Source organism: Sparus aurata, chromosome 3 (assembly GCF_900880675.1).
Source record: "Sparus aurata chromosome 3, fSpaAur1.1, whole genome shotgun sequence".
NCBI classification, from domain to species: Eukaryota; Metazoa; Chordata; class Actinopteri; order Spariformes; family Sparidae; genus Sparus; species Sparus aurata.
Genome location: NC_044189.1, coordinates 30,869,347 through 30,884,038, shown reverse-complemented (window position 1 = coordinate 30,884,038; position 14,692 = coordinate 30,869,347). Strand labels below are relative to the sequence as shown.

Below are 14,692 nucleotides of genomic sequence, written 5' to 3'. Positions count from 1 at the left end.
TCTCTCTCCAGTTTAAGGATGAGCAGCTGAAACAGTCAATAGATGTCAATAACTGGCATAGTCATGACAGCCAAATAAACAATGGTGCATACCTTAAAGGTCAACACAATTGTATTTTCATGTTTTCCTTTTTTTATACTAGTCCAACCAAGCCGGTTTTTCCTCCACACATACATACAGGTGTGCCATCAGTAGTTCCATCCATCCATCCATCTTCTTGCGCGTTATCCGGGGCGGGGGCGCGTGGGCAGCTGCCTGAGCAGGGACATCCAGACTTCCCTCTCCCCGGACACTTCCTCCAGCTCTTCCAGGGGGATCCCAAGGCCTTCCCAGGCCAGCTGAGCAACATAGTCACTCCAACTTGTCCTGGGTCTTCCGAGGGGTCTCCTCACGGCGGGACATGCCAGGAACACCTCCCGAGGGAGGCGTCCCGGGGGCATCCGAAACAGATGCCCGAGCCACCTCAGCTGGCTCCTCTCGATGTGGAGGAGCAGCGGCTCTACTCCGAGCTCCTGTCGGGTGACAGAGCTCCTCACCCTAACTCTAAGGGAGCGCCCCGCCACCCTGCGGAGGAAACTCATTTCGGCCACTTGTATACGGGATCTTATTCTTTTGGTCATGAGCCAAAGTTCATAGCCATAGGTGAGGGTCCACAAAACACATGTGGACTGGTTGGGCAAACTCCCATGAACCCTCGAGCACTCTGCAGAGGGTATAGAGCTGGTCCAGTGTTCTGCGGCCAGGACGAAAGCCGCATTGTTCCTCCTGAATCCGAGGTTCGGCTATTGGCCAAATTCTCCTCTCCAGTACCCTGGAATAGACTTTCCCAGGGAGGCTGAGGAGTGTGATCCCCCAATAGTTGGAACACACCCTCCAGTCCCCCTTTTTGAATAGGGGGACCACCACCCCGGTCTGCCAGTCCAGAGGCACTGTCCCGACTGTCACGCAATGCTGCAGAGACGTGTCAGCCAAGACAGCCCCACAACATCCAGCGACTTGAGGTACTCAGGGCGGATCTCATCCGCCCCCGGTGTCTTGGCACTGAGGAGCTTCCAGACTACCTCAGTGACTTCAGCTTGAGTGATGAATGAATCAACCTCTGAGTCCCCAGCCTCTGCTTCCTCTATGGAAGGCGTGTCAGTGGGATTGAGGAGATCCACAAAGTATTCCTTACACCGCCCGACCATGTCCCTAGTTGAGGTCAACAGCTCTCCACCTCCACTGTAAAGTGGAGTGTTGGTGGAGGACTGCTTCCCCCTCCTGAGGCGCCGGATAGTTTGCCAGAATTTCTTCGAGGCCGATCAATAGTCCTCCTCCATGGCCTCCCCGAACTTTTCCCAGACCCAAGTTTTTGCTTCCACGACTGCCCCTGCTGCTGCACGCTTTGGCCTGCCGGTACCGTCAGCTGCCTCAGGAGTCCCCCAAGCCAACCAGGCTCAATAGGACTCCTTCTTCAGCTTGACAGCATCCCTTACTCCCGGTGTCCACCACCAGGTCTGGAGATTGCCGCCACAACAGGCACCGGAGACCTTACGGTCACAGCTCCGGACAGCAGCGTCAACAGTGGAAGTTGAGAACATGGTCCATTCGGATTTAATGTCCCCAGCCTCCCTCAGGGTTCTGGTCAAAGCACTCCCGGAGGTGGGAGTTGAAGACCCCCCTGACAGAGGGTTCCGCCAGACGTTCCCAGCAGACCCTCACGATGCGTTTGGGTCTGCCAGGTCTGTCCAGCTTCCTCCCCTGCCAGCGGATCCAACTCACCACCAGGTGGTGATCAGTTGACAGCTCAGCCCCTCTCTTCACCCGAGTGTCCAAGACATACAGCCGGAGGTCAGATGACACGACTACAAAGTCAATCATTGACCATCCTGGTGCCAAGTGCACATATGGACATCCTTATGCTTGAACATGGTGTTCGTTATGGACAAACTGTGACTAGCACAGAGGTCCAGTAACAAAACGCCGCTCGGGTTCAGATCGGGGAGGCCGTTCCACCCAATCACACCCCTTCAGGTAACACTGTCGCTGCCCACGTGAGCTGGTTGGAGCACTCTCCAGCACCCCACCCAGGGCCTCCAAGAATGTTGGGTACTCCACACTGCTGTTCGACCCATAAGCCGAAACAACAGTGAGAGACTTATCCCCGACCCGAAGGCACAGGGAAGCGACCCTCTCGTTCACCGGGGAAAACTCCAACACATGGTGGCTGAGCTGGGGAGCTATAAGCAAGCCCACACCAGCTCACCGCCTCTCACCATGGGCAACTCCAGAATAGAAGAAAGTCCATCGGTAGTTAGCCCCACTAACTTTTCCCAAGGTAATTTAATTTTATCCATCGCATCAAAAATGTTCCTGCCTGTCGTAGTCCCATGCATGGCAGCTACAGCCAAGAGCTCCTCGCTGACAGTAAAGTCTGCCTTCACGCCTCTTATGAAAACAGACAGATGGGCTGTATCCATGTTGTCAGTGCTTTCATCAACAGCTAATGAAAAAGCCAGGTAACTGCGTGACTCTTCGGCCCCGTGTTGTCAGATTGTCTGCCAGTTCCTTACCTTGGTCTACGATGGTGTTACTTGACAAACTGATATTGTTAAAAGTCTGTATCTGATCGGGGCACACCTGCTCACATACCTTTAGCATGCACTGCTTCAATAATGCGCCCTCCGAAAAGCATCCGGCTGATTTCTTTGTCCACAATAAAGCTAGCTTTCACTGCTGCGTCACTTGTAGCGGTAGCTTTGGTGAACAAATTCTGCTGCAACTGCAGTCTGCCTTTTAATTCTTTTTAAAAGACAATTTTCTGTTTTTCTCTCGCACACCAGTGTTCTGTGCAAGTATTCGATGCCGGTTCACATTTGTTGTGTTTCTCGCATATACCTCCACTCAAAGTAGCTTGTTTCTTATGGTGTGTTGTTTGAGACTCGGAACACAGGAGGTAGGGCGTGGGGGTGGGCTCTGCAGTAAATGGCTCTAGTGCACACAAATTCAGGGGGCGTGGCTATGGTGGCTATGGTTGACAATGCTGGTGGAATTCGTAAATCATTTCTTAAATAATTTATTAACAGTATCTTTGTAGTCCTGAACAAATCCGAGGTGGCACACCCTTCAACCACGCAGCAGCCATATTGAAAATCTCAGGTCAGTCTGATCCTGATCTGCAGAGATATTTCAGCCACACACACACACACACACACAGCTATCTTGTTGTAATAGATAGATGTGGCAGACCCTGCCACCATTCTAGATTCAAATAGTGTTTGACCTCTGAGACCCAAGCTGTTTTCTGAGAACAGCTTGTTTATTCTTCAATCACAACCATCAAAATGTTTTACCCTCTCTGTATCTACTGTATAGTTGTTTGTTTTTTTCTTAATAGTAGAGGAAAAAATGTTGTTACAGCTGCTTGAAAAAGAGAATATGTTAAAAGAAAAAGTGCTGTTCATAAGGTTTGCAGGGGCAACATAGCTCAGCTTTCCATTTTGGGTCACAGAATCTGATATCACTCAATTACTCAGGTAAGGTTTTACAGTTTAAATCAACATTGGCATTGGCAATGTATTCTTTATTGACATTCAGGGCCAGTTAATTACCATACCTACTGATAATTCACTCTTTACATGTTCACCACCCTGCTACAATAAAATCCTTGAGGAAACACTGCATAGAATACTGCCAGTGTTCTTTAACACAAAGATAAGCCAATGTTATATTGTCTGTGCTTTCACTGACTGACTGTTACTGTGTCCATGTGTCAGATTCTGGGAGTGTGGCTCACGTATCGCTACAGGAACCAGAAGGATCCCCGAGCAAACCCCAGTGCTTTCCTGTGAGACAGCAGCAGCTCCAGCCTCTCTGCGTTCACCTCACCACCTCTATGGACCTTGTCTGGTCTTTTCCTGTAAATACAAGACTGACCTGTGTGTTTCCACTGATTGCTGCAGCAATGCTGTCCAAATGTGTTTGGTTTTCAAGAATGAAAGTGTGTTCTGAAAAGAAGTTGTGTGTAGAAACGGTGCACGCACTGCTTCTAACATGAAGCTCTGCCTGGATAGGTGTCTTATACTGCACACAAAGGACATATATAGTTAGTACACTGACCACTGATAAAAGAGGGAATATTGTCTACAGTAGTCTGCTGTATATTCCAAAAGTATTTATGCAGCCTGCCGGATGTTGACCCTGATCCACTATTTTTTCTCTTTCGTTGCTGTCGGTCCCACTGAACGCAATAATGTCAGCCACTTTTCTTCTCTCTTCCCAGGGAGGCTGAGGAGTGTGATTTTCTGCATTTTGATTACTAAATTATTTTGACCATGAAAGTGTTAATATGGTAACCTGGGATTGTTTAAGCCTATATGAGAATGTGTGCGGGTGTGTGTGTCACTAGCCTGCTAGTCTGCCTTGCTCCTGGCTGCATACTGTGTATTTGGCCTTTTGCATGATTCTTCTGCAGATATAAGCAACTTTATAAGAACTGCAATCATGATTCTGTAAACCACCTGTCGGAGCCTTTGTACTGTAAACCACAATAAAACACTAAAAGAAAAGAAAAGAATATCACTTTCTCTACATAATAATGATTTTTTTGGGAGTGTGTACAATGTTTTACTTCACCTACTAAATATTTATTCAGACCTTAAACTCATATTTTCTTAGACAAGTGAAAAATATCTGAATACATTTTTTTATTTTCTTACATAGTGCAACTGAAGTAAAAGTACTTGAGTAGAGGCACTTAGTTACTTCAAATCACAGACTTAAACAGAAATGTCATTATTATCAAACTCACACTACCCTTAGGTGGGCCTCAGTTCTATGTCTGGAACGGAGACCTGGTGGGAACTTATTGAGTCATGTGGTCAATTAACTGTTTAGAGGTGTCCAGTACTGCACAAGCAAATATTTAGCAGCAAATAATGAAACTGGACTGACTCCAGTGAATCACTACCAAATAAGAGGCTTTTAGCAGTGGAGCTCCTCTCACTAGTGAATGAGAGCACAGCTGTTGTCTCAGCTTCAGAGTATGCTACATCCTAGCTAGCAATTTATTGTTCTAAAAAGGTTCTGAGAATGTTACCGAGAATGTTCGTAATGTTTTCAGCTGGAATATTTGGTTAACCTCCTTGCTTGAACGTTATGCCATAACGTTCTTTAAAACATTCTCAGCGGGAAGTTTTCATTAAGTTCCCAGAATGTTCGAGGATAACATTCCAAAAATGTTTTGTGATAACCGACTTGCATTCATATAGCGCTTTTTCCAGTACTTGCCACATTCACCCATTCACACACACATTCATACCCATGCAAGGTGCCAACTGCACATCAGGAGCAATTTGGGTTTCAGTATTTTACTCAAGGGCACTTAGACACGCAGCCCAACCAAGCCTGGGGGAGCTGGGATTTGTAGTGGAAATTCTCCTTTGTGAGGTAGAGAGTTGCTAAGTCTCCGAAGAACTTCAGACTTCGGCGCATGAATCAGATCTCTTTAATAACATGCAGCGTGGAGAAGAAAGCAAAAGCGCTCTCTCTCAAACTCTAAATTGTTACCCCTTAAGTAAGAGCAAAGAGGAGGTTACCTTCATTTACAACAGTCATAAAACATTTTTCTTCACATAACAATGACTCTTTGATATTTGGGTGTATCCTGTTCTTCCCAGGACAGTGACCCTTTGATGTAAACAGATGGGACAGCAAATGTCATTTTATCTAAACTTGTGTATATTCCCATGTTGGGGATGTGTCCCCACCTGTGGCTCTTTTGACACCTCAAGCAATGTGACATTCTTCCTTCCTCCTCCTGTCTTTACAGCACATTTGATCACTAACAGGAAGACTATGTAATTTTCTCACAGATTCAAACCAGCGACCTTCCGATGACAAGACAACCTGCTCTACCCACTGAGTTATAGCCACCCTGAACATCTCGTCCTAAATGTCACTGAATGTTCGAGGTTAATGTCCTCTAAAAACATTCTAAAAATGTTTAGTGATAACCTTCTTAAAATGTTTACCCTGTTAGAACATTATGCCAAAATGTTCTTAAAACATTTTTAGATGAAAGTTTTTAATGTTCCTGGAATTATACTATTTAAGGGTTGGATAACAAGCTTTTTTTTGCAGTTACTTGTCATTAATATATTTAAACATTAAAACATTATGACAACATTATGATAATTTCCTTAACTATTGGAATTGGACTATTAACACATGTAAAGGTTTAATAACATCAATATACAAAAGTATTTCAACAGAATTATTTATTTATATTCTTTTAGTTAAAACAAGGGTTAGGGTTACGTTTTTTTCGATTGCACTTTCCCCACTAGACATTCTGCTAGAACCAAAAAGACAAAAAAATCAACAAAAACTGGCAAAGCCCCCAGACTTGTGCACTTTAAACCTAAACTTTAAGCTTTACTTTTTGGCAACAACAATAATGTAAAATGTACTGTAAAACACTTGATCTGACATTGTCATCTTCCTGAATTTATCTCTAATTGTGTCACCCAGATTGTCCATACTGGCATTTTACATGCGTATTACATGTCTTTCAATCCCAGGAGAGGGATCCGAGTCTCTTGCTCTTCCTGAGGTTTTCTCCATTGCTCACCCAGTAGGAAATCCGTCCCATGTAGCCTGTGCTTTAGAATACATATTGTAAAGCCCCTTGAGGTAATTTTGTGATTTGTGATATTGGGCTATAAAATGTTTGATTTTACCTGAATATCCTTGACTCATTGATTGTGATTGCTTGTGATTGTCACAGGTTAGAATTACGCTTAGGTAGCATGCTAGGAGTCATGATCCACAAATGGCCTGTTGGAGATAAAGCTCACAAAACCCAGCTAATTACATCTAAGATACAGTACACACCAGGTTGTAGGCACTGGTAATAATGCCACCTGGTCACCTTTCTTTTGATATTCTCAATTTGTCCTGGAAAAGTAGAGACTAGGACAAATGGACATCAGGGAAGGGGACAGTCATGTCAATTAATCCCCTATCCCTATATCATTCAGAAGATGTTTTGCTACACTTGGATGTTCTCACCAATTCACAGTTTTTCTCGATTGTTTACACACATTTTCTGAAAGCATGCCTCATGCTCTCAAAACTCTACACACAAATCAAAAATCACACACACAACGGGCAAAACCCCTCAATTCTCCTGCAAAATTAAACTTTACATTCAAAACAATGTTATTTCTTCTCAAAATGGTATTTTGTTTTCAAATGACACACACAAACCATCAAATGAATAGACATTTATTAGAACCAGTTGAACACTGATGTGCTCAGTGTAAAACACTATGATGAATGGAAAACACTTCTTCTTCATTCATCATAATGACTTAGGCCTTTTTTGTTCAGTTAGACTTACTACAGTCAGTACATACATAAGTGTGATGTAAAATATTTGAGAATATTGTTTTTATACTCAGAACACACAAATACACGGTAACAGATATATTTTATTTTTCCCACAAAAACAATGTACACAGTGTACATCTCAACCAACACAAAGTGCATATACAACAATATACGGTCTACCTACAAAACAACAGAAGAATTTACTGTACACAGTTACAGTAAAAAAATAAAATAAAAAAATAAAAAACTGTGCAGCATGATCTCCTCTGTTTCGGTCTGGCCACAGCACCTCATCCACATCACAAGCAATTTTTTTCCCTGGCCGAGCAGCAAGAGAAACATCACCTAGCATGGTGAATCCAGCCATGAAAAGCACCAACTGCTATATATCTACATGCGTCTTCCATAGCTTGGAGAAGGGGTATACACATTTGTGGATTTGTGGATTTTGGTCATACACTTTACAAAAAATTCTCAATAGGATTGAGGAATGGAGAATATGGAGGGAGATAAAGCGTGGTTGGGCAGTGAACCAGTTACGAACCAGAGCAGCCCAGTGGAAACTTACGTTGTCCCAAATGACAATGTACCTGAGCTGCTCTGGTGGAATGAGTGTGTTGTGTAGGGTGTCTAGGTGTTTGCCCATTTGATGAGTCAGTGTGCATAGTAGGGCAATTCACTTTAGAATTTTGAATGACAGAGTGTTCTTTGTGAAAGCAAGAGATTTTCTTCATGAAAATTGTGCCAAATGCAGAGAATTGTGTGTAGTGTTTTGAAAAAAGTGTGTTTTAGAACTGCAATTTGAGTGTAAAGCAGGAATTGTGCTTCTAGTTTAGCAGAATTGATTCAGGGGGTTGGTGCATGAGTTACATGTTGTGGTCATTGTGTCTCAAGTACCAGTTTTTGTGTGTAAACAATTGAGAAAAACTGTAAAGGTAGGCCTACTAGGCCTATGTGTAAGAATCAGAATGACACTGATGGCCATTAGGGCAACTGCAGACAGTGACCTTGCACAGGAGCGAGCAGCCAGTGGCCAGACAGCATGGATCTGGCATTAGTAGCTTTGTAGCTGATAAAGTCATTTGCAAATGGCAACCTAGCCAATTTATCATCCCTGGGACGGCTGGGAGTCTGGATGGATTAGCGACGTCATTGTGGTGTGTTTGGTCTTGTCTTGGCTTGCATTGGCTTTTCTGAGGTAACTTAGCCTGCTTGCCTGGAGCTGGCATGGGTTTTTGACATTTTATTTTAAAAAAGGTTTTGTCATCTGTTATCTAAGGCCTTTAATAACATCCTAAATACATTTCCCAAGTGTTGCTTACAGAATGTTCTTCCTTTGTTGTCATTTAAAATCATTGGAATGTTTTATAAAAAAACAGGATGTAATCTGAGGCCCTAATAACATCCTGAAAACTTTTTCTAAATATTGCTTTCGGAATGTTCTTCCTTTATTTTAATGTAACATTCTCGGAATGCTTTATAGAGGAATATTCTATAATATCTTACCTCACCCACATCCCCAAAACATCCTGAATATGTTACAGCTAAAACTTCCTTCCTTTGTTAACATATCACATTACAGGAATGTTGTAGAAAAAATGTTTTGTGAACTGAGGCCTAAATAACATCCCAAAAACATTTTCAAAGTGTTGCTTACAGAGTGTTCTTCCTTTGTTGTCATTTAAAATCATTGGAATGTTTTATAAAAAACGTGATGTAATCTGAGGCCCTAATAACATCCTGAAAACATTTTTTTAAATGTTGCTTTCGGAATGTTCTTCCTTTGTTTTCATGTAACATTCTCGGAATGTTTTATAGAATTCTATATTCTAGAATATCTTACCTCACCCACATCCCCAAAAGATCCCAAATATGTTACAGCTAAAACTTCCTTTCTTTGTTAACATATCACATTACAGGAACGTTTTAGAAAAATGTTTTGGGATTGCAGGCCTTAACAATATTCTGAAAACATTTACCGCATGTTGCTTTGACAATGTTCTTCCTTTGTTATCATATAACATTGTGGGAAAGTTTTATAAAAAAAAACGTTCCTTAATCGGAGGTCTTAAAAACATGCCAAAAACATTTTCTAAATGTTGCCTCTTGAATGTTCTATTTTGTAACATTATGGGAATGTTTTATAGAAGAGCATTCTATAATCTGTTACTTCAACAACATCATCAAAACATCTTCAGAATGTTGCAACTAAAACATTCTTCCTTTCTTAACATTTAACGTTACATTACTTGAAATGGTAAACATCCTTAAAATGTTCTTTAAACATTAGATAAAAACGTTTTTTTAAAACATAATAAGAACTTGTAGCGAATGTTAGCCAATGTTGTGGGAACATTCCCTGCTAGCTGGGATATGCTTGTTAAAAGTTTAAGGCAGCAACAAGGAACTTTGATTTGGTGTTGATTCTTGGTGTTGATTCTATGGAGGACCACCTGCTAAGTCCCTGTTTCTAGCTCTTTTGGAGGTCAGTTACAGTAAAAAAAAAAACAACACACAAACAAGAAAACAATACCTGGGTTACACCATGCCTACCTTAGTTGAATAAACCCAAACAGAACATATAATGTTGCATTTTACATTTTTTGAGCAATTGTTTCCTTTACACAGTGACATTACTTTTAAGACTAAACACATTTTACAAGCAGCGTACACTGTCTTAGCACCTTCACACTCGACTCTCATGAAGTTCAGTAATATTTGCAACTTCCCTGCCAGTTCTGTGAGCTTAATAGGTTGTAACTTCTGATTTTGCATTGCAAATTATTTTTTACCACATCGGTTTCTCCGCTGGTGTTTGCTCCCTCCATTGCTGTCCTATTGGTTGGTTCTCGCTCCTGTCTGCTCCCGTTAACTTTTTTATCCTGTACCGTCCCAATCACATTTTTTTTATATATACTTTATTTTGAAGTTTTCAGTTATGCAAAACAATACAACTCAAATAGTATAAATAACAAGACAGTTAAATAAAAATAATAAGATAGTAAAATTATTTAGGAAAATAGATAAAAGACAAACTATATATATAAAAATAATAACAATAATGATGAAAGAAGAAAAAGAAAAAAATAGGGGGGGGGGGGACAATGATTACATTATGACACCTTAAACATTGTACCTGGACGTTATTATTGATCGTTGATCATTATATTGAACCAGTTCAGGGTTTACAGAGAGTCTACAGTTGTTAGGGATAAAGTTTTGATATATTCAATAAAAGGTTGCCAGATCCTCAAAAAGGTGTCGTATCTATTTCTTATGACATATGTGATCTTCTCTAGAGGTAAACATGTCATCATTTCTGATAACCATTTCGATATGGAGAGGGGGGAGTCTGATTTCCAGGTCAATGCGATGCATTTTCTGGAAACAGTAAAAGCTATGTCAATAAACTTCCTGGAACTCTAAGTCAAATTCAAGTTTGTTGCATTTCCTAAAAGACAGAGTCCGAGATCTAATGGAATCTGTGTTTCCATGATTTTAGATAGCGTGTCGCATATATCATACCAAACTGTGGTTACTTTAGCACATTGCCACTTGCAGTGTAACATGGTACCCTCAGCAATACCACATCTGAAACAGATATTTGAAATTGAGGGATTGTACCAGTGTAATTTTTGAGGGGTGAGGTAAAGTTGATGAAGGAAATTGTAGTTGACCAGTTTGAATCTGGCATTTATAGTGGTGAATAAGCTATTCTGACACAAGCCAGACCACAGGTCCCCATGTAGTTTAATGCCCAGGTCTGACTCCCACCTCTCTCTTGATCGGTGTATGTTTTGTTTTGAATACTCTTCCATTATTATAGTCATATTTAGCTTTTAGTTGTTCAAAGGACATAAGAGTCCCATTACTATAGCATTGCTCAAAATACATTATTCCTTTATCATGCCAGAGCTTAAAAATGTTGTTATCAGAGAACATTGGTATGAGTTTATTTTTCCACAAGGGTGTTTTGGGTGAAAAATCAACCTTCACTTCAATAATTTTATGGACTTCATACCATGATCTTATCAGGTGGATAGTAAGTGGAGTTTTGGTTTTACTAATAATACTTTTGAGATTCCATTTATAAATAAAATCACTTTTCACCTCTTCATCAAGGTCATACATTTCAATTTGTGTCCAAGAGGGGCTCGAGTCTCATTCAAATAAGGGTAAGAGAAATCTAATTTGTGCTGCCCAATAATAGAATTTGAAGTTGGGGAGTCAGAGGCCACCCATCTTGTAATCCCATGATAGTTTTTCTACACTTATTCTAGGTACTTTATGATTCCAGATGAATTCACTTATGCTTTTATTAAAGCTAGGGTCTGTAATGTTAGTCAGAAACACATTTTGTTATACTGGGTGAACTCGTCCTTCTACCCTGAGAGTAGTCAATACATTATGTATTCAGAAAAAGGAACGAAAATAATCAGACCTCTGTGGCAGCTGCAGGAATGAGAAAAAGCTGACCAATCCATGCTATTCAGCCTGAAAATAGAAAATAGAAAAAACCAATCAGATGCCTTCATGTCTCGTTCTGCCTACGCTCCCCTCTGCCCCTCCCTCCTCCACCTGTGCACACATCACCTTTTACTGATGCTGGAAATATTCAGCACACTCCTCTGCAGAAATACGGAGTTGCAGGAGAAGACGTTCATTTGGTTACAATGGCAGAGAAAATGCAGCCAGCGTTAGTGGTAACAGCTCACCCCGCTAAAAAGGCAAGGAAAAGAAAGCCTGAGACAGAAAAGGCTGCCACGAAAAAGGCTCTGGACGGAGCATTGACGGGGGGTGATTTTCCAAGTTATTATCCACCTGGATACCAAAGTATGTAAACCCATTGGAGCCCATTTAAAGGAGTTTGTTTGGTATAGTTCGCTCTGGTCGACTTTAGTTAGAGGGAATATTTCACTTTTTCCATAGTTTACCTTATAACCTGATATTGAGCTATAACTTCTCAGGAGAGCTTGTAGCTTGATAAGAGATTGATTTGGGTCCGTGAGAAATAAAATTACATCATCAGCAAATAGACAAATTTTGTGAATTTGTTGACCAACCTGGACACCTTTAATGTCTGGGTCTTGTCTCACTGCTTGCGCCAGTGGTTCTAATGCCAAGACAAAAAGCCTGGCTGAAAGTGGGCAGCCCTGTCTGCTGCTTCTTTGCAGTGTGATAGGAGTTGAAATTATGCCATTCGTGGCTATCTTTGCCTGTGGCTTATGATATAGGGTTTTCACCCAATTAATAAAAGATGCATTAAATCCGAAACTGTCAAGAACCTTTAGGAGATATGGCCATTCAAGGCGGTCAAAGGCCTTTTTGGCATCTAATGATGCAATAGTGCACTAGTGGGATCACTTCTGGTGTTTGCTAAATGAATAATGTTGAAAAGTCATTTGTTTATAAAACCTGTTTCGTCTATATTGATAAGTTTTGGGAGAAACCTATTTAGTCTATTGGTCAAAGCTTTAGAAATGATCTCAAAATCTGCATTAAGAAGGCTAATCAGCCTATAAGAGGAGCATTTTTGGGGGTTCTCATTTTTCTTATAAATAACTGTTATTAAGGCCATTGTGAAGGATTTGGGCAGAGTTTGAGTTTGAGTTGCCAAATTTACAACATCCATAAAAAGGGGGACAAGCAGGTATATAAGTCACATTCCCATTTTCAGTTTCTATGGAATTGATGGCTCGTGAGGCCTCTTCTGCCTTCAGCTGCCAGGCCAGAACTTTCTGTGCTTTCTCTCCCAATTCATAATGTCTCTGTTTGGTTCTAAGGATGTTTTTTCTATTCTGTAAGTATTCAACAAATTATATTTAAGCTTTTTGTTTACTAACGATCGACATATTTCTCTGGAGCGTGACATTTGATGTTCTTTCTCTAAATGTGAGATTTCCTGGTGGTGGTCTGGGGAAGAGTGCTCTGTGCGCCCACTCTATGATGATGAGTCGGGGAAGTTGTCAGAGCCCAGTTAGTGAAAAACTTAACTGGATTCGTGCTTTCACAACCCTCTGGTAGATTTATGATTCGGATGTTGTTACGCCTGCTGTAATTTTCAAGTTGGTCAACTTTTTCAAGCAGGTGTTCATTCTATTTGCATAGCTGAAGCACTGTTTTGTCCAGATTCACTAGCGTATCTTCTGCATCACTGATGCGGTTTTCAGCCTGCGTAACTCTCGTGACCAGACCATTCATTGTTTTATCCAGCTTTGTGATTGCATTGTGATTTTTGGTTTCCTTCCCGTATCTCTGTGAGAATGTGAGTCGAACTCTCACCTGAGTTCCCTCCTTCTTCGCCATGCTCGTCATGTCAGATGCTAGCCTGTGGATGGCTAGAGCTAGCCTTAGCATTTTTGCATCCATCATAAGTGCAGGACCAGCAAGGTAGTTTAGTTTCCCTTTGGATCTGGTATTCATACACTTACTTGAAGTCGACTTTAGTTCAGAGTTTGGGTGGTATTAGTCAGTAAGAGGATAATTTTAACTAGGTGTTTTCGGGAGCTCCCGGAGGCACGTCCGTCTATCCTTGCTGCATCACGTGACTCCTCAATCACGTTATTAATAGTGAGGTTGACTCCCATCCCGCGAGAATCCAGTGACTCGTGGGATTCCCAAACAAATGTCAGCATCTAGTAGTGAGTACAAATTTCAAGACCTAAACCTGACCTGAAGCTATCTTTCTGCTAATTTCCTTGATTATAGACCATGAGCTTGCCAGGTTAATGCAACACATTAGTTCCATGTTTTCCCTCTTCCCAGTGGACATTGCGTGTATGCTTTAAACACATGCCATGGATGGATGCAGATAACTGGCAAAGTCAGAGTCAGAGAGAGAAAAATCCCTGACCAGTTGGAGCTTGACGTAAATGGATGGTACAGTATTAGAATGTTTTAGACAGTGGTAATTACAGTTGTGTAGACTGAGCACAGCACAGGACTCTGCCGATAATACATAACTATGTTCATTTTGAAAACCTTGAGTAATGCAGTTATACCCACACTGTCTTACTCTTTAGCATCACCAGGTTTGGTTCCAGTTTTAACATTTTTTTTAAAGTATGTTCATTTTATCAGCAACCCTCTAAAATCTTTTGATGGATTAAGCAGATTAATCAACCAAATAACCGGCAACCTTACATATGTAGGGGAGTAATATGTTCTGCAGGCCTTACTGAGGGAATATAGATCCTGCAGCCCTTAATGAGAACTCCCTCCCTAACACTTCCTTTAAAATAGCCTGCTCTATGTTGAAGCTCAAAATTAATTCCCTTTATTTTATAGACTTCTCTTGCATTTCTAATTCACTAGTAGGAGT

General features: G+C 41.3%; 1 protein-coding gene across 6 annotated transcripts in view; it reads left to right on the top strand.

The window, feature by feature from the left end:
* The window catches only part of tspan13b (tetraspanin 13b), a 51,688-nt gene that overhangs the window by 29,843 nt on the left and 7,153 nt on the right, over nucleotides 1-14,692 (top strand). For 2 of the 6 annotated variants that reach the window (XM_030410506.1, XM_030410491.1), the window contains exon 6: nucleotides 3,756-4,557. The exons of the other annotated variants lie outside the window; for them this stretch is intronic. In XM_030410506.1, the coding sequence (XP_030266366.1) occupies nucleotides 3,756-3,830 (75 nt within the window). In that variant the 3' untranslated portion in view covers nucleotides 3,831-4,557. Of the gene's footprint in view, nucleotides 1-3,755; nucleotides 4,558-14,692 lie in introns of those variants that run through there. 6 annotated transcript variants of the gene reach the window in all.